The following is a 19,085-nucleotide window of genomic DNA, read 5'->3' as shown; positions in this document are numbered from 1 at the left end:
GAGTGAGAGTCTGCACTTTCCCCTCAGCAGTGGGGAAATAAAACTCTCTCCAGTGTTCCTAGAATCATAGAATGATATAACCCAGGGTGGCACAGTGATTAGCATTGCTGCCTCACAGCGAAGGACCCGGGTTCGATTCCCAGCTTGGGGCTCTGCCTGTGCGGAGTCTGCACGTTCACTCCGTGTCTGCGTGGGTTTCCTCAGGGTGCACCGGTTTCCTCCCACAGTGCAAAGACGTGCTGGTTAGGGTGCATTGGCCATGCCAAATTCTCCCTCAGTGTACCCGAACAGGCATCGGAGTGTGGCGACTAAGGGATTTTCACAACAACTTCATTGCAGTGTTAACGTAAGCCTACTTGTGACATTGATAAATAAACCTAAACACAGGAGGGGTCCATTCCACCCATCATGCCTGTGATGGCCCTCTGAAAGAGCTACCCAATTAGGCCCATTTCCCCATGGCCCCACAAATTTTGACTCCTCAAGTCTTCATCCTATTTCCTTTTATAAATATCTGGAGGATAATCCATCACCATCTTGCGAAGCACATTTCAGATTATTAACAACTTGCTAATCATCTTGCCTCTCCTCATCTGCACTGGGTGGAGGCAGCTTTGGGTGCGGCTGATAATGTCTGCAATTTAATAGCCCGTTCACATTGTTCAGCCCTGTACGTGAAGGCTACTTAGGCAAGATGTAGGAGGGAAACTGGTTCCAGCCATAAGATCTTTCCCCAGGCTTCAGGAGATGAGGAGAAAGGGGCAAGAGGATGGGGGCCAAATGGGACACGAGTTGACACAATAACTTACAGCACCAGCAGGTCATTCCTACTGATGGAAGTGACCAACTGGCTCCAAGAATGACTCATTCTAAATGGTCATCTACTCTCCACATTGTGCCGCACCTCTCATGGGTATAGAGGGATGTGGGCCAAACGCAGGCAACTGGGACTAGCTTAGGGGTTGAAAAAAAAAAGGGACAGTTTGGACAAGTTGGACTGAAGGGCCTGTTTACATGCTGTAAACCTCTATGACTCTCATGTCGCACTGTGTTACTCAGTAGCCAAGGATTGTACACTGGGAGTGGACACACAAAAGTTTCTTTTGTATTAATTCATGGCACATGGGCGTCGCTGGCTGGCCAGCATTTATTGCCCATCCCTAGATGCCCTTCGAGGGCTGTTGAGAGTCAATCACATTGCTGTGGGTCTGGAGTCACACGTAGGCCAGACCAAGTGAGGTAAAATGGGACACAAGATGAATGGCAATTTTTCAGTCCCATCACTTGTCTAATTGTGACCAAGAAACCCGACAGCCACAAACATGAAATGGATTTAGATATCTGGTATATCGTTAACAATGGAAGGGACTTTGTCAATTGCAACCGTAGGGGCATTTTTTTTTATGAATGACCTTCATTAAATTATTTAAGTTTGTCGCACTTCAAAGGGAAAGTATAAAAGCCAGTCATTTCCTGGTGTTTTTTTTTCCCCCTGATCTCCATAACTTGGCCTCTTCCCCAGTAAGAAGTTTAACAACACCAGGTTAAAGTCCAACAGGTTTATTTGGTAGCAAAAGCCACACAAGCTTTCGAGGCTCCTCGAAAGCTTGTGTGGCTTTTGCTACCAAATAAACCTGTTGGACTTTAACCTGGTGTTGTTAAACTTCTTACTGTGTTTACCCCAGTCCAACGCCGGCATCTCCACATCACTCTTCCCCAGAGGCAGGAAGCATGGTTTTTACAATCTGCAGAAACTGTCCTCAGCAATTAGCCTCAGGACAGAGAGGGTGACGGTAATAACATCAACAACAACTTGCATCGATCCAGAGCTTTCAACATGGAATACACATGGCTCAGAGGCTTAGGCAAGGACAAACAAAGCACCGGGCCGTCATCGAGGATTTAGGAGAGGGGGATTGAGAAGGGCATTCAGGGTTTAAAAAGGAGAGAGAGAACACAAGCTCCAGGAGGTCCATTGTTACTGGCAGAACCGGGAGAGAGGGAGGGCAGCTAAAAAAATCAAAAGACTGAAGAACGCAGGCCCGGTGCAGCTTGAAGGTGTCAGGTTGAGTTAGGCCAGAGAGAGGGGGGATTATTAAAAGGAGATTGAATCGATCTAGGGCCTAAGGAATCAGGATGATGAATGAGCATTAAAGGCAAGACAACTGTTCACGGAGAAGGCACTGGAGAGTGATTAGGAAAAGGGATATGAATCCAGCTGATTTGCAATTCTCCCTTTCCCATAAGCACTGCTGCCTCACAGCGCCAGGGACCTGGGTTCGATTCCCGGCTTGGGTCACTGTCTGTGTGGAGTTTGCACGTTCTCCCCGTGTCTGCGTGGGTTTCCTCTAGGTGCTCCGATTTCCTCCCACAGTCCGAAAAATGTGCTGCTTAGGGTGCATTGGCCTTGCTAAATTCTCCCTCAGTGTTATCCGAACAGGCAGCGGGGTGTGGCGACCAGGGGATTTTCACAGTAACTACATTGCAGTGTTAACGTAAGCCTACTTGTGACACTAATAAATAAAAACTTTAACGGAAGCCACCTTTTATTTATGCTAAAGTCTGATTGCATCACTGGAAACCAGCTTGGTGAATCTGAAGATGAATTAAGAAGCACAGTCACAGTGGTGAGACTGCTGAAGCCTCTTAAAGCTCAGATTATCTGTACTTAGTTTAACGGAGTGGAGTTAAAGTGTCAGTCTGGGTATCTCCACAGATGATGTAATATTCCAGCAACAATATTTATGTTACAGAGAAACATCAAAAGCAGTTTGATAAAATTCTTTGTCGCAAAGTGCATTGCCCTCTCGGTCCCTGCTGTTACATAATTGGGCCTGTGCAGGCTATGCAAACAGCCTGGCGGATTATGACACAGAAACTTGCCTATGTTGTAAGCCCTGATGTAACATTATGAAACAACAGCTTGAAGTGTGCAGTTATTTTTGCAGGCCATTCGGCAAAATGTTACTGTGCTGGCGTTTATGCTCTACACCAGCCTCCTTCAAGCTCATGGCAACAACATATCCTTCTTAGGGTGGCACGGTGGTTAGCACTGCTGCCTCACAGCGCCAGAGACCTGGGTTCAATTCGAGCCTCGGGTAACTGTTTGTGTGGAGTTTGTACATTCTCCCTACCTCATCTGCATGGGTTTCCTCTGGATGCTCCGGTTTTCTCCCACAGTCCAAAGATGTGTGGGTTAGGTTCATTGGCCATGCTAAATTGCCCCTTAATGTCAGGGGAATTAGCAGGGCAAATATGGGGGGAGTTACAGGGATAGGGCCTAGGTGGGATTGTCGGTGGTGCAGGCTTGATGGGCCAAATGGTCTCCTTCTGCACTGTAGGGATTCTATCCCTTTGATGCTTTTCCAGTGCCTTGCTCACACCCTGCCACCCCTTTCTGCAGCCAGCTGTCAATATCAGTCCAAGGATGTTCAGACTAGGTTGAATGGCCATGCTAAATTGACCATTAATGTCAGGGGGATTAGCGGGGTAAATAGGTGGAGTTAAGAGGATTGGGCCTGGGTGGATTGTTGTGTAGGCTCGGGGGGGGGGGGGGGGGGGGGGGGAGATCAGTCCCAAGGCCACCTGAAAGCAGCTCATGTGCAAGTTCGAAAACCAAATCCTTCTGGTTTTCTTGACGCGAGGAATAAAGCAACAAGTCAGGGCATGGTTGTTGAGTCGGGTTTTCTTCTCAAGCAGCCAATCAGTTAAATGAGGAACTCAACCACAGTCATGAGGTCAGCCTCTCATTATCTTTCTCCTGTGGCAAGAACACTCTGTCCCCTCTTATTTGGGCTCCGCATTATGCCACGGCATATTTTTCACATTAATAATCATTAGTCTATGTCATTACTGAGGGCATGTTATTTCCTTTGGGGATCTCCACCCAACCTGATGTGAAACTGGGAGGGCTGCGGCGGGTGAGGGTTTGAGCCGAGATAGGGGAGACGACACGACACTGCCTCTGCAAAACAACTTCACAATGCTCCAACCACAAGATGCTGAAAGGCAAACGATGGAAGAACTGACCACATCACCAGAGTTTAATTTCCCCAGACAAGACTTCATGGGTAAGTTATCCAGTTAACTCCGAAATCCCCACTGACATTCAAAGACCAACGAATGTGTCTGAATCCACATACATCCATTTTACTTCTCTGATATTACAACACGGACTACACTCCAAAAATATTTCATTGCCCCAAAGTGTTTTGGGGATCCCACTAGTTCTGAAAGCCACTGAATAAATGGGAAGGTAGTCCCTCTTTAACGGATGCAAGCTTTTAGCAATGCCATGATCAACGGCAATTTGTAACAAATCCCAAAGGTGTTATATATACACAAACATGCTTAGATTATATATTATATATATCTATAAAATGATGAGGGGCATAGATCAGCAAGATAGTCAATACTTTTCCCAAAGGTTCGGGTCAATGCACCTAACCAGCACGTCTTTCAGAATGTGGGAGGAAATCGGAGCACCCGGAGGAAACCCATGCAGACACGGGGAGAACATGCTGACTCTGCGCAGACAGTGACCCAAGCCGGGAATCGAACCCGGGTCCCTGGCGCTGTGAGGCAGCAGTGCTAACCACTGTGCTACCGTGTCGCCCACACAGGTGGCAGGTACTGTTCCAAATAGAAAACTGTGAAGCAATATATTCTGTAAGTAATAGGCTAAGGAATTATCTTAAATGGCAAGAGTTTCAATGGAACATCTTGATCCACAGTTACACAGGTTATTGAACGACAGCACAATAGTGGATATAAACAAGGCAGACAGGATCTGTGCTCTTAAAGCTAGAGTGCTGAAACCCACCCCACCCAACAGCTCGCTGCAACAGGGGAAAGACAAGATTGCGGATTTAAATTCTGGTAACCGCCATGATGACTCAGACATGCAACATGTCTGGCCGAGTGCACAGTATTCCTGCTTCCCCCAATGTTTCACACAGGATCCCCGTAGAATCCCTACAGTGCAGAAGGAGGCCATTCGGTCCATCGAGTCTGCATCGACCACAATCCCACCCATGTCCTATTCCTGTAACCCCACATATTTACCCCGCTAATCCCCGACACTAGGGTCAATTTAGCATGGCCAATCAACCTAATACGCACGTCTTTGGAGTTTGGGAGGAAACTGGAGCACCCGGAGGAAACCCACGCAGACACAGGGAGAAAGTGCAAACTCCACACAGACAGTGACCCGAGGCCAGAATTGAACCCAGGTCCCTGGCACTGAGAGGCAGCAGTGCTAACCACTGTGCCACCGTGCCGTTCCGGTGGCTTTATTGGCCACAAACTCCATTTTGTGCTGTTGGCCTGCTAAGAGAGGATGGAAATTGCCCCAATGCGAGGAGAATTCCCCAGCATCCCCATGCTAACTTCTCGGTGTACCCGAATAGGCACCGGAGTGTGGCGACTAGGGGATTTTCACAGTCACTTCATTGCAGTGTTAATGTAAGCCTACTTGTGACACTAATAAATTAACTAAAAAAAAACCCTCGCTGGTGTCTGCCTGACTGCGAGGGTGCCCATCCTGTGACGTGTGTGCTTCCTCCAGGTGCAGCTCCAGCAGTGACCACCGTACCCAGTAGCACTTAATAGGGACAGCAACCATTTAACTGGCTGCCGCTGACACAGTGCAGCCCACTGACTACCAAAGCAGGGTCGTCACTGCGCTCGCTCCCCTCCCCCCCCCCCCGGCTTTCATAACAGGCAGTAGGCCCCCCCTCCCCCAGTGCCACTGCTACACTCAGCCTGTTTCTTTCTGAAGACTCATCGGCTATCTCAATGTGCGTCACATTAAACAAAAGCCACAGCTAACTTTTTTATTCAGTTGGGATGACACTACTGCTGGTGTCATTTAGCCGAGAATGTTATTTTTGGCTTTTTGTTTTAAATAAAGTGGCTGTATTGGCACCCAGTGACATAGTTTGGATCCCAAACAGGAAAAGATTAGACAATTTAAACTAACGCTCCGTTTCTGTCAGAGTTGCAAATGTGCCCAAAAAAAAAAAGGATTTGCATTGACTCAGAGGCAGATGCATCTCTTCCTTCCTGCCAATATTCCCTCCTCCTCCCATCAAGGCATTGACCCTTTGTTGGGGCCTAGATCAAGAGGTGCCAGGCCCTCATCCAATGTGTGATACTTGGCAGTGGAGTGTTGGCTGGGCAGGCCCCTGAACAGCTGAGCTCAATCTGGTCTGCAGTCAGCAAATGCATACACACACACACACACGTGTGCATACACTGATACTTGTGTGCCAAAACACAGACACACCACACACACACATACGTATGCACACACACACACCACACAGGAGCTCTCTCCCATACCCAAAAGGGCGCAGTGATCCATTAGAGTGCTCAACCACTACCCCACATAGTACTAACACAACAGGACCAAGCCTTCATGTCAAACGGTCATGCCAGTGCGTATGCGCCACACAAGCCTTCTCCCACGCACTTCATCTAACCCTATCCAAAATCCAAAGGTGTGCGAGTTAGGCGGATTGGCCATGATAAATTGTTCATTAGTGTCAGGGGGATTAGCAGGGGAAATATATTGAGGGGAGGGGATAGGGCCTGGGTGGGATTGTTGTTGGTGCAGGCTCAATGGGCCGAATGGCTTCCTTCTGCACTGTAGGGATTCTATGATTAACATGTCCCTAAATAAAATGGTATTATGGGAACAGGACATGGGTGGTATTGTGGTCAGTACAGATTTGATGGGCCAAATGGCCTCTTTCTGCACTATTATATGATTCTTTGCCCCCGATGTGATGGATCTAACATCCCCTTAAATGCATTAATGATATTCGCCTGGACTACTCCTGTGTGCAAGTGAGTTCCACGTCCTCAACCCCCGACTGAGATTAGTTAATCAGGTCAGGTCGGATATGGAATTTGGGATCATCCGGATTTTCTGATGAACCACACCGATGAGCCGACAAGTTTATCTGGTAACAAAACTATTCAATTTACCAACATACCCACCAAAACATTAGAAAGCAAGAGTCCATTTGAAGGAAATGCACATTTTGGGGACGGCACATTGGCACAGTGTGAGGCAGCACTGCTGCCTCATTGCGCCAGGGACCCGGGTTCGATTCCCAGCTTGGGTCACTGGCTGTGTGGAGTCTGCATGTCCTCCCCGTGTCTGCGTGGGTTTCCTCCGGGTGCTCCGGTTTCCTCCCACAGTCCGAAAGACGTGCTGGTTAGGATGCATTGGCCGTGCTAAGTTCTCCCTCTGCGTACTCAAACAGGTTAAAGTCCAACAGGTTTATTTGGTAGCAAATACCATTAGCTTTCGGAGCACTGCTCCTTCGTCCATCGGACGAAGGAGCAGCGCTCCAAAAGCTAATGGTATTTGCTACCAAATAAACCTGTTGGACTTTAACCTGGTGTTGTTAAAACTCTGTTCACCCCAGTCCAACGCCGGCATCTCCGCATCATGACTCAAACAGGCACCAGAGTGCGGCGACTAGGGGATTTTCACAGTAACTTCAGTGCAGTGTTAATGTAAGCCTACGTGTGACACTAATAAATAAACTTTAAAAAAAAAACTTCAGGTTCACCTCAGGTAAATCCTCAAGGGGAGGGGTTTTCTCCAGATTTCAGCCGTTCGCACTGTTAAAACCAGTGCCTGCTTCAAGTTGGGTCATTTAACACCTTGCAGCGAATAAAGTGGCTCAGGGCAGCCACTCATAAACCCTGGATGACCCGAGCTGAGTGTACTCTCCAGGGGGCTGTAACTATAACCCAGGGCCACAGACGGCAGTGGGATTCCCTCGCGAAAGCTGCTACACGAGGGGAGCGGTTACATTAAAACAGGCATTTTCACACTGTACTTGAGAAACCATAGTAGATATCATTGGCATACATACTTGAGTACATACCATGACGTAATGCCGTTGCATTTCTGTCTTTTCACTGGCCAGTTTCTCACATTCCAGCTTCAGACTGCAATAAAACAGAGAACAGCTTAATACCCTTACGTGAAATACTAAACAAAGCACAGGACAGGAGAAAATGACAGCCTTTTCATAACACCATTGTTCAGCATGATGCACGGTATCAACAGAGACATCCCCGCCCCCCCACCCATCCTCCCCCACCCCATACACTAGTAGATCCCCTGTGGCACTGCTCACTGTAATCGGAGGATCTTTGGATTTGATTTATTATTGTCACATGTATTGGTGTACAGTCGATTGCATTGTTTCTTGTCCGCCTTGGCAAAGCTGCCAGCATAATCAATGACCCCCACGCACCCCAGACATTCTCTCTTCCACCTCGAGAAAAAGATACAAAAGTCTGAGGTCACGTACCAACCGACTCAAGAACAGCTTCTTCCCTGCTGCCATCAGACTTTTGAATGGACCTACCCTGCATTAAGTTGATCTCTCTCTACACCCTAGCTATGACTGTAACACCACATTCTGCACTCTCCCGTTTCCTTCTCTATGAACGGTATGCTTTGTCTGTGTAGCACGCAAGAAACAATACTTTTCACTGTATACCAATACATGTGACAATAATAAACCAAATCAAATCAAAGCCATACAGACAAAGCATACTGTTCATAGAGTACACAGGCAAATAGGAAATGAGGGGGCAGATGGGACCTTGGTTTAACATCTCAATCAGATGTCCAGCGTTTTCTACACTGCGCTCAAGTACCAGCCTAGATTTCTTATTGTTTGATTCTTTGAGCCAGAATGTGGTGGGTTCGAAGCAAGAATGGTCCTTCTGGTGAATTAATACCTGGAACATGTCTCTGGTCACACTAAACTGTCACACTTCATTGATAGCGGATGGCCCTGTTACACAGCATTGTTGGTATGGTTCCTGCTCTAACAAAGACCGCACGAAACTACAAAGGTTTGTGGATATAGCCCAGTCCATCACGCAAAACCAGCCTCCCGCCCACTGACTCAGTCTACACTTCCCGCTGCCTCGGAAAAAGCAGCCAGCACAATTGAGGACCCCACACATTCTCTTTTCCACCTTCTTCCTTCGAGAAAAAATACAAAAGTCCGAGATCATGTACCAATCGACTCAAGAATAGCTTCTTCCCTGCTGCCATCAGACTTCTGAATGGACTTACCTCGCATTAAGTTGATCTTTCTCAACACCCTAGCTATGACTGTAACACTACATTCTGCACTCTCTCATTTCCTTCTCTATGAACGGTATGCTTTGTCTGTATAGCGCACAAGAAACAATACTTTTCACTGTATACTAATACATGAGACAATAATAAATCAAATCAAATCCTTAAAATAGATATGGATAAAAGCGGAGCAGTGAAGGAGACGGGGAGCACCATAGCAATGAACCTAAAGGAAACTCATCCGGATTGAGCAGGAAGCCAAAGTTTTGTCGAATAAGATTCTGCCCACGTAAGTGAGCTGGGATAACGGGATAAGAGTCCGCAGCAATGGGGTTGAATTGATGTTGGGGTCAATAAAAACACCCAGAGTCTGGTTAGTGCCGAACTGGAGGAAATTGTCACTTGTTCACAACTTGATGTCACAACTCCGACTACATTGAGGGGGTTGCGAGAGGGAGCGGTGGTATAGTGGCTGTCACACTACACAAGGAAGCAGATCCAATGCACAGCAGTAGGATATCAACACCATCGTGCTGCCCCACCAGGGGAAACAGCCGTTCAGCATCTACCCTGTCAAGCCCCCCGAGAATCCTATATGTCTCAATAAAGTAGGGGAGTCTACAACTAGAGGGCATAGGTTTAAGGTGAGAGGGGAGAGATACAAAAGAGTCCAGAGGGGCAATTGTTTCACACAGAGGGTGGTGAGTGTCTGGAACAAGCTGCCAGAGGTAGTAGTCGAGGTGGGTACAATTTTGTCTTTTAAAAAGCATTTAGATAGTTACATGGGTACGATAGGTATAGAGGGATATGGGCCAAATGCGGGCAATTGGGATTAGCTTAGGGGTTTCAACAAAAAAGGGCAGCATGGACACGCTGGGCCGAAGGGCCTGTTTCCATGCTGTAAACCTCTATGACTCTATTAAAGTCGCCTCTCATTCTTCTAAACTCCCATGAGTACAGGCCCAGCCTACTCAACCTCTCCGCGTAAGAAAATCCACCGTTATGATGGTTAAGTTAACTTTTTATAAGTTTATTTATTAGTGTCACAAGTAGGCTTACATTAACACTGCAATGAAGTTACTGTGAAATCCCAAGGATGTTACTAACAGTTGGTGTTAGATGCAATGGAGGTTACTGTGAAAATCCCCCAGTCGCCGCACTCCAGCGCCAGTTCGGTTACACGGAGGGAGAATTTAGCACGGCCGATGCACCTAATCGTTCGGACTGTGGGAGGAAACCGGAGCACTGGGAGGAAACCCACGCAAACACGGAGAGAACATGCAGACTCCGCACAGACAGTGACCCAAGCTGGGAATCGAACCTGGGCCCCTGGCGCTGAGAGGCAGCACTGTGCCACCACGCCGCCCCGTAATGTGGTTTAGGAACAGATTCCTGGAGGAATCAAAAAGCAGGACAGTTGACATTTTTTCCTCCTTTAAGACGCTCCTTGAAACCCACCTCTTTGACCAGGTTTTGGATCAGCTGTCCCAATACCCCATTGTGTGACTCGGTGTAAGTATTGTATATTAATGCTGTTCCTGTGGAACACCTTGGGGCATTATATTTAGTAAGAAGTCTCACAACACCAGGTTAAAGTCCAACAGGTTTATTTGGTAGCAAAGCTTATGGTATTTGCTACCAAATAAACCTGTTGAACTTTAACCTGGTGTTGTGAGACTTGTTACTGTGTTCACCCCAGTCCAACGCCGGCATCTCCACATTATATTTATGCAGCATCTTTAACATAAGATATTTTGCTGTTGTAGAAAGAGTAGCCGGATACCGTACATGGATTGGATGTCCGGGTTCTGACATAAAGAGGGACCATGTCTAAAAACATTAACCTTTTCAGTAAACTTTTCAGATGTTGACAGATTTCTGGAGGAGGTTTACCCGCAGAACCAAACAAGTGGAACCAGAGCAGCGCTCTAGGAAGCAGTATACTTTGTGTGACAAATCGTTCTCTCCCACCACCCCGGTTCCTCACCTCTCCCCGCCCCGTTCCTCTCCACACCTCCCACTCTCCCCTCCACCCCCCGTTCCTCTCCACTCCTCCCCCTTTCCCCCACCCCGCCCCCGACACCACGCAGCACTCCAGAACAATTGACACTGGCTTTGGGCCAGTTAAGTGTCGCACCTTATTATCCATTTTTACATCTCAAAATAGCTGCGAGCCAGCAGTGCCTTGGCTCTATTATCCAAACAGCTCAGATTAAGGCCTCTACCCCTGGGCTCTAAAGCAGCAATTGACCATCCGCATTCTGAAAAGCGCGTGATCGTTAGGAATTTACAGCTCGAGGCGAGAATTCTTGCATATTCAGGCCAATTGGGTGTGAGGGAAGGAGCAGTCACAATGTTATCAGCTACCTGAGTTTGAGGAAGGTCGATGATAAATGGGAGAGCTGGCATAGAATAGAATCCCTACAGTACAGAAGGAGGCTATTTGGCTCATCGAGTCTGCACTGACAACAATCCCGCCCAGGCCCTATCCCCGTAACCCCACGTAATCCCCTTGACATTAAAGGGGCAATCCTACCCAGACCCGTTTCCCATAACCCCAGTATTTACCCTGCTAATCCCCCCAACCTACACATCTCAAGACACTAAGGGGCATTTAGCACTGGGATTAAAGCCCCCATTTTGAATATGGTTTTAATGGGGGTTTCTTTCGTTAATTTCATCGAACTTTTCTAACCTTCCTCATTGTCCTGTTGGTTTGATGACACAGTAAGAAGTCTCTCACCACCAGGTTAAAGTCGAAAAGGTTTATTTGGTAGCAAAATCCACTCGCTTTCGGAGCACTGCTCCTTCGTCAGGTAACCTTGTCTGACGAAGGAGCAACGCTCCGAAAGAGTGTGGATTTTGCTACCAAATAAACCTGTTCGACTTTAACCTGGTGTTGTGAGACTTCTTACTGTGCTTACCCCAGTCCAACGCCGGCATCTCCACATCACGGTTTGATGACCTCCATACAGCAAGAAGCATGGGTGTAGAATGTGCCGCCCTCCCCAGCCAGGCTATTGCTAAGTGTAAGTTTATTTATTATGTCACAAGTAGACTTACATTAACACTGCAATTAAGTTATTGTGAAAATTCCCAAGTTGCCACACTCAGGCGCCTGTTCGGGTACATCGAGGGAGGATTTAGCACAGCCAATGCACCTAACCAGCACATCGTTCGGACTGTGGGAGGAAACCACAGCACCCGGATGAAACCCATGCAGACATGGGGAGAACGTGCAGACTCCGCGCAGACAGTGACCCGAGCTGGGAATCGAACCCAGGTCCCTGATGCTGTGAGGCAGCAGTGCTAACCACTGTGCCGCCCACGAGTGTCACTGCAACGACAGGGACTTCCCAAGTACAATACTGCCCTCTGATAAATACTCCTTCCCTCTGATGCACCATAGAAAGCATCCTATCCGGATGTATCACAGCCTGGTATGGCTCCTGCTCTAACCAAGACCGCAAGAAACTACAAAGGGTTGTGAACGTAGCCCATTCCATCACCCAAGCATCCATCCATCCATTGACAATGTCTACACTTCCTGCTGCCTCAGAAAAGCAGCCATCCCACACACCCCGGACATATTCTCTTCCACCTTCTGCCATCAGGAAAAAGATACAAAAGTCTGAGGTCATGTACCAACCGACTCAAGAATAGCTTCTTCCTTGCTACCATTAGACTTTGGAATGGCCCTACCGGATGTTAAGCTGATCTTTCTCTACACTCTAGTTATGACTAACACTACATATTGCACCCTCTCCTTTCCTTCTCCCCTGTGTACTCTATGAATGGTCTTTATATGTTTTGTCTTTATAGTGCGCAAGAAACAATACTTTTCACTGTCGCCCAATACATGTGACAATAATAAACCAAATCCTTTATCTTTCATAGAGTCCCTACAGTACAGAGGTCTGCATCGACGCTGACAGAACATCTTACCCAGGTCCAGTTCCCACCCTATCCCTGGAACCTCATGCATTTACCTCACTAATCCCCCCCCCAAACTGTACATCTTGGGACACTAAGGGGCAATTTAGCATGGCCAATCCACCTAACCTGCACATCCTTGGAGTGTGGGAGGAAACCGGAGCATCCAGAGGAAACCCATGCAGACAGGAGGGAGAACATGCAAACTCCACACAGTCACCCAAGGCTGGAGTCAAACCCAGGTCCCTGGCACTGTGAGGCAGCAGTGCTAGCCACTGTGCTCGGAGATACCCCAGTGTTGATTTAGCACCTTCCCACACTGTATTGGCTGAAGTAGGGATGAACCTGAAACACCTACCTGTCCCATTGTGATTATCACATTTGAACGCAGCACTATCTCATTTAACTTTGGCCATTTTTACTGCTTTGTTTTAGGTTCTGCATTTATGTAACAGTTCATGATTTCGTAGGGATTTTTTAAAAGCACCCAATTAATTACAACTGTTTAAAAGTGCAGTCACTGTTGTTATTTGGGTAAACACACAATAGTTTTCATTAAAAGGTATCAGAATTTTAATCTAATAACTTTGTGTTGAGGTTCCTGAAACATAAACAGCACCTACAAACACATCCCTAAGGCACTTTACAGACATATCGTCACTGCAGCAATACCAAACAAGATTTGACACTAGGCCGGGTAGGGAGAAATTAAGACAGATGGAGGTAGGTTTTAAGGAGCATCTTCAACAATGTTTTTTTAAGTTTATTGATTAGTGTCACAAGTAGGCTTACATTAACACCGCAATTAAGTTACTGTACATACTCATGCACTCTCACATAGAATCCCTACAGTGCAGAAGGAGGCCGTTCAGCCCATCGAGTCTGCACCAACTCTCCAGAGATTCCCACCGAGGCCCTATCCCTGTAACCCCACGTATTTACTGAGCTAACCTAGTGTTACAAGTAGGCTTACATTAACACTGCAATGAAGTTACTGTGAAAATCCCCTAGTCACCACACTCTGGTGCCTGTTCGGGTACGCCGAGGGATAATTTAGCATGGCCAATGCACCTAACTAGCACGTCTTTCGGACTGTGGGAGGGAATTGGAGCACTCGTAGGAAACCCATGCAGACATGGGGAGAACGTGCAGACTCCGCACAGAGACAGTGACCCAAGCTGGGAATCGAAACCTTTGATGGGAGGAGGAGAGGGCAGTGTTGTAGAGTTAGGGAGGGCTGAGGCCATGGAAGGATATAAAAACAAGAATAAGGATTTAAAAATAGAGACATTGCCAGATGGAGAACCAAAACAGGCCAGTGAGCACAATGATGATGGGTGAATAGGATTTGATGCGGGTTAGGATACAGGAAGCAGAGTTTTGGATGAGCTCAAGTTATGGGAAGAATCATGGGGGTGGAGGAGGATGCATGGGAGGTGGGGTGGTAGGGGAACAAATTAAAGTTTTAAAGTTTATTTATTAGTGTCACAAGTAGGCTTACATTAACACTGCAATGAAGTTACTGGGAAAATCCCCCAGTCGCCACACTCCAGCGCCCGTTCGGGTACACTGAGGGAGAATTTAGCACGGCCAATGCACCTAACCAGCACATCTTCTGGACTGTGGGAGGAAACCGGAGTACCCGGAGGAAACCCACACTGACACAGGGAGGACTCTGCACAGACAGTGACCCAAGCCGGGAATCGAACTCAGGTGCCTGGTGCTGTGAGGCAGCAGTGCTAACTACTGAGGCCTGGCAGGACAGCACTAAAATACTCAAGTCTGGAGGTAAGGAAGCACTGGACGAAGGCTTCAGCAGCCGATGAGCTGGGGCATGTTCAGAGATGGACGATGTGATAGAAACGGAGATGGGGCATGTATGAAATCAGAAGGTATTCCCAGGGTTACAGGGGTTGCGAAAGGTCCTAGCTCAGCCTCAGGCAAGGGAGAATGGGGAAGGATACAGGTTTTAACCTGGCATTATTGAAGGGAATTAGGGGATCCCGAATCTGTACGACCAAGGAGTGGACTCACAAAAGATGCTAGGGTTAAATCTGGAACTTGTAAAACTTATTACATATAAGCAAATATAAAGCTCGAACTAACCTATGCAATCAGCTGCAATTTACTGCCAGCAGGCCCTGTGGCTGGACTCACTTAGCCAAGTAATTCTAGACTTTACTAAAGTTTTCTTTAAAGGAATACACATGAACAAAACCAGATGCCTCATAATGGAGCCCCAGCTGGAAGCAGTTCACTGAAGCTGCCTACCAGTGCTACATAATTGGGTTAGGTGCGAGTTGAAAGACTGCGGTCTTTACCAAGTTTGTATCTTAACCCTCACCCTGCGAGCTGCCCATATTCTATCATTATCTCTATAATCACCGATCATCATCGGAATGTTCCTGTCTAACATCCGAGTAATCTACCCTATACCTTCTTTTAATCCCCGCATTCTCACTTGACCAACTCATTTATTTTCCTTACCATAATTAGCTGCCACGTTTGCTACACTATAACACTGACTATACACTTTGAAAATATGTCCTGAACTATAAAAGCACTTTGGGCAGCATGGTGGCACAGTGGTTAGCACTGCTGCCTCAAGGCGCCAGGGACCCGGGTTCAATTCCGGCCTCGGGTCGCTGTGTACGTGGAGATTGCACCTTCTCCCTGTGGGTTTCCTCCAGGTGCTTCAGTTTCCTCCCACAGTCCAAGGATGCGCAAGTTACTTCAAAACAGAAACTAGAAGCAGGAGTAGGCCATTCGGCCCTCCGAGCCTGCTCCGCCATTCATTTTGATCATGACTGATTGTCGAATTCAATATCCTGATCCCCCCTTCCCTCCGTATCCCTTGAGCCCAAGAGCTATATCTAATTCCTTCTTGAAATCACACAATATTTGGCCTCAACTACTTTCTGTGGTAGTGAATTCCACACATTCACCCCTCTCTGGGTGAAGAAATTTCTCCTCACCTCAGTCCTAAAAGGTTTACCCCTTATCCTCAAACTATGGTCCCTAGTTCAGGAAGCCAACACCATTGGGAAAATTATTTCTGAATCTACCCTGTCTAATCCTGTTGGAATTTTACTCTTCTGAACTCCTGTGAATATAATCCTTAGACTTAGTCTGACCTCATATGACAGACCTGCCATCCCAGAAATCAGCCTGGTAAACCTTGGCTGCACTCTCGTTATAGCAAGGTTAGGTTGATTGGCCATGGTGCCAAATTGCCCCTCAAGTGTTCCAAGATGTGTGGGTTAGCGGGGTAAATATGTGGAGTTACAGGGAAAGGGCTTGGGTAAGGTGATTTGTTGGAGAGTGGGTGCAGACTCGATGGGCCGAATGGCCTCCTTCTGCACTGAAGGGATTCTCTGGGCAGGATTTTACACGCTCGCTCAAGCGAGACCGGAAATTCCCAACCGAGTTCAATGGACATTTCTGTTGTCCGCCGCTCGCCCGCTCCGACTCCATGACAGGCGAGGCAAAAGAATTCTGGCACATGATTCTATAAAGACACCTTCTAAACCTTCCTTCTTTCTTACCCATTCTTCCACATGGTCTGAAAAGCGGAAGGAGTCTCACCTTCACTTACAAACCGCAGGCTTTTAAATCCCAAGCTGGGCTTGATTTAACTTTTAGCTCCTCATTTCAGAAAATAAATCTCCCCAGTCTTCCATCCCACTCTTTGCAATCTTGTGGAGAGGAGAGCGGTCTCTCGGAGTCCCCACAATTGCTTTTGGAGAGGATCTTTTCCCCCTTGATTTAGCTCCTGTGCCTCTCAGGAGATGGTGGGGCCAATGTCCTGTTTCTAAGCTCAAGTGTAAAGTGTCACCTGGGCTCAGTGAAGAAAAGAAAAGCTGAGGGGGCTGATTATGCGCCAGTCGAGCATCCTGTGGTTCTCTGGGTGATACAGGCCCGTCCGTGATCCTTCCTTCCAGACTGCCGTCATTTCATTAGGCCCTGGCAAGTCTCAGCAAGCAGAGGAAATGTCATCCTCAAATTATCAGAGAGCGTGCTATCAGTGGGAAAGGTTCCATAGTCCACAGGATGGGGCCAGCCTGATAGACAGGATGATATCTTCTGGCCCCATCACCTGCAATCAGATCTTTGCCCTTCATCTGATTTCTTAATATTAACATAAAAGTTTATATATAGTGAGACTGATTACGATTAGTCAACAATTCCATTCTTGTTTTATCATTTGACTATCAGGAATTGGAATACAAATTCAATGAATGTTCTGTTTTCCCCCAAGAATTTTTAAAATTTATTAGTGTCACAATTAGGCTTACATTAAAACTGCAATGAAGTTACTGTAAAAATCCCCCAGTCGCCACACTCTGGCGCCCGTTCAGGTACACGGAGGGAGAATTTAGCGTGGCCAATGCACCTAACCAGCACGTCTTTCAGACTGTGGGAGGAAATCGGAGAAAACCCACGGGGAGAACGTGCAAACCCCCGCAGAGACAGTGAACCAAACCAGGAATTAAACCCGGGTTCCTGGGGCTGTGAGACAGCAGGGTTAACCAGTGTGCCACCCTCAAATTCTTATTTCTAATATTTTTAAGAGGCATGGGTGACAAGGGTAAGGCTAAATTGCCCCTTAGTGTCCCAAGATTTGTGGGTTAATGGGGTAAATAAGTAAGGGACCGGGGATAGGGTCTGGGTAGGATGCTCCGTCGGAGAGTGGACGCGGATGCAATGGGCTGAATGGCCTCCTTCTCACTGTAGGAATTCTATGATTTTTCTATGGTCCTTCTTAATAACAGGATCATAGATCTTATTTTAAATATGAGACTGTCTTAAAGCGCTGTGGAGTCACCAATAGTTTATCTCTTAATAACCTATGCAACCCTTCCACATGTTGACAAATACACCAAAAAAAACACAACACTGGCAATCGTTGTTAAAGGACAACACTCCCAGACAAAGCTACTCATTTTCAGCTTGAGGAGATTGGAACTCTGCAATACTCTGAGCTACAGAGTGGATTTATGACCACAGAGAGACTGGGGCCAGATCCTTTCCCACAAGGAAGAAAGGATAAACCAGAGAGTGAGTCATTGCGAGATGTTGTCAATGGTGCACCTCCTAATGACTGGTTCACCAGCAGCACTGGCAGAAGCAAGATCCCTGTGGTCAAGATAGGAGTTTAGCGTGGCTGATGGGGAGAGAGGTAGGAGGGAAGCGGGAAGAGTCCCAGACAATGGTAAGAGGAGAAAATAACAGAACTATTCCCCAGATTGCTCAGCTGGAGAGTCCAGTGCATAATTGAGCAGTACAGAAGGTTCCGTGTTAGATTCACAGTCTTGTGGCAGTGTTACAGGACATTACCAATGATCTTAACACACTCAACTCAATAACTGTGGGTGAGGGGAAGTGACATGTCTGATTCTAGTCGTCCCCCCCCCCCCCCCACACCCCAAGAGAAAACGCTGGAAAATCTCAGCAGATCTGGCAGCATCTGTAAGGAGAGAAAAGATCTAACGTTGAGAGTCGAGATGGTTCCTTGTCAAAGCTGACAAAGCAAACCAGCAAACCAGCAAAGAGTCATCTGGACTTGAAATGTTAGATTTTTTCTTTCCTTACAGATGCTGCCAGACCTGCTGAGATTTTCCAGCGTTTTCTCTTTCGGTTTCAAATTCCAGCATCCGCAGCAATTTGCTTTTATTCCCCTACATCTCACCCTCTCCCTATAATGCCATGCATTTACCATGGCCAATCCCCTTAACCTATCGGTGGCACAGTGGTTAGCATTGCTGCCTCACAGTGCCAGGGTCCCAGGTCTGATTCCTGGCTTGGGTCACTGTCTGTGCGGAGTTTGCACGTTCTCCCTGCGTCTGCGTGGGTTTCCTCCGGGTGCTCCTGTTTCCACCCACAGTCTGAAAGACGTGCTGGTTAGGTGCATTGACCCGAACAGGCGCCGGAGTGTGGCGACTAGGGGATTTTCACAGTAACTTCACTGCAGTGTTAATGCAAGCCTAGTTGTGACTAATAAAAACAAACTTTAACTTTATACGTCTTGGAA

General features: G+C 47.2%; 1 protein-coding gene across 9 annotated transcripts in view; it reads right to left on the bottom strand.

Annotated features, from left to right (window-relative positions):
* Positions 1-19,085, bottom strand: part of LOC144479508 (transducin-like enhancer protein 4) — a 225,270-nt gene that overhangs the window by 189,716 nt on the left and 16,469 nt on the right. For 5 of the 9 annotated variants that reach the window (XM_078198241.1, XM_078198243.1, XM_078198244.1 and 2 more), the window contains exon 3: positions 7,893-7,968. In XM_078198241.1, coding sequence (XP_078054367.1) covers positions 7,893-7,968 — 76 coding nt within the window. The remainder of the gene's footprint in view (positions 1-7,892; positions 7,969-19,085) is intronic. The other 4 variants (XM_078198246.1, XM_078198242.1, XM_078198250.1 and 1 more) reach the window with 1 other exon arrangement.

This window comes from Mustelus asterias, chromosome 26, assembly GCF_964213995.1.
Source record: "Mustelus asterias chromosome 26, sMusAst1.hap1.1, whole genome shotgun sequence".
Taxonomy (NCBI): domain Eukaryota; kingdom Metazoa; phylum Chordata; class Chondrichthyes; order Carcharhiniformes; family Triakidae; genus Mustelus; species Mustelus asterias.
The sequence above is the reverse complement of the archived record's forward strand: the minus strand, read 5'-3'. Positions and strand labels throughout refer to the sequence as shown.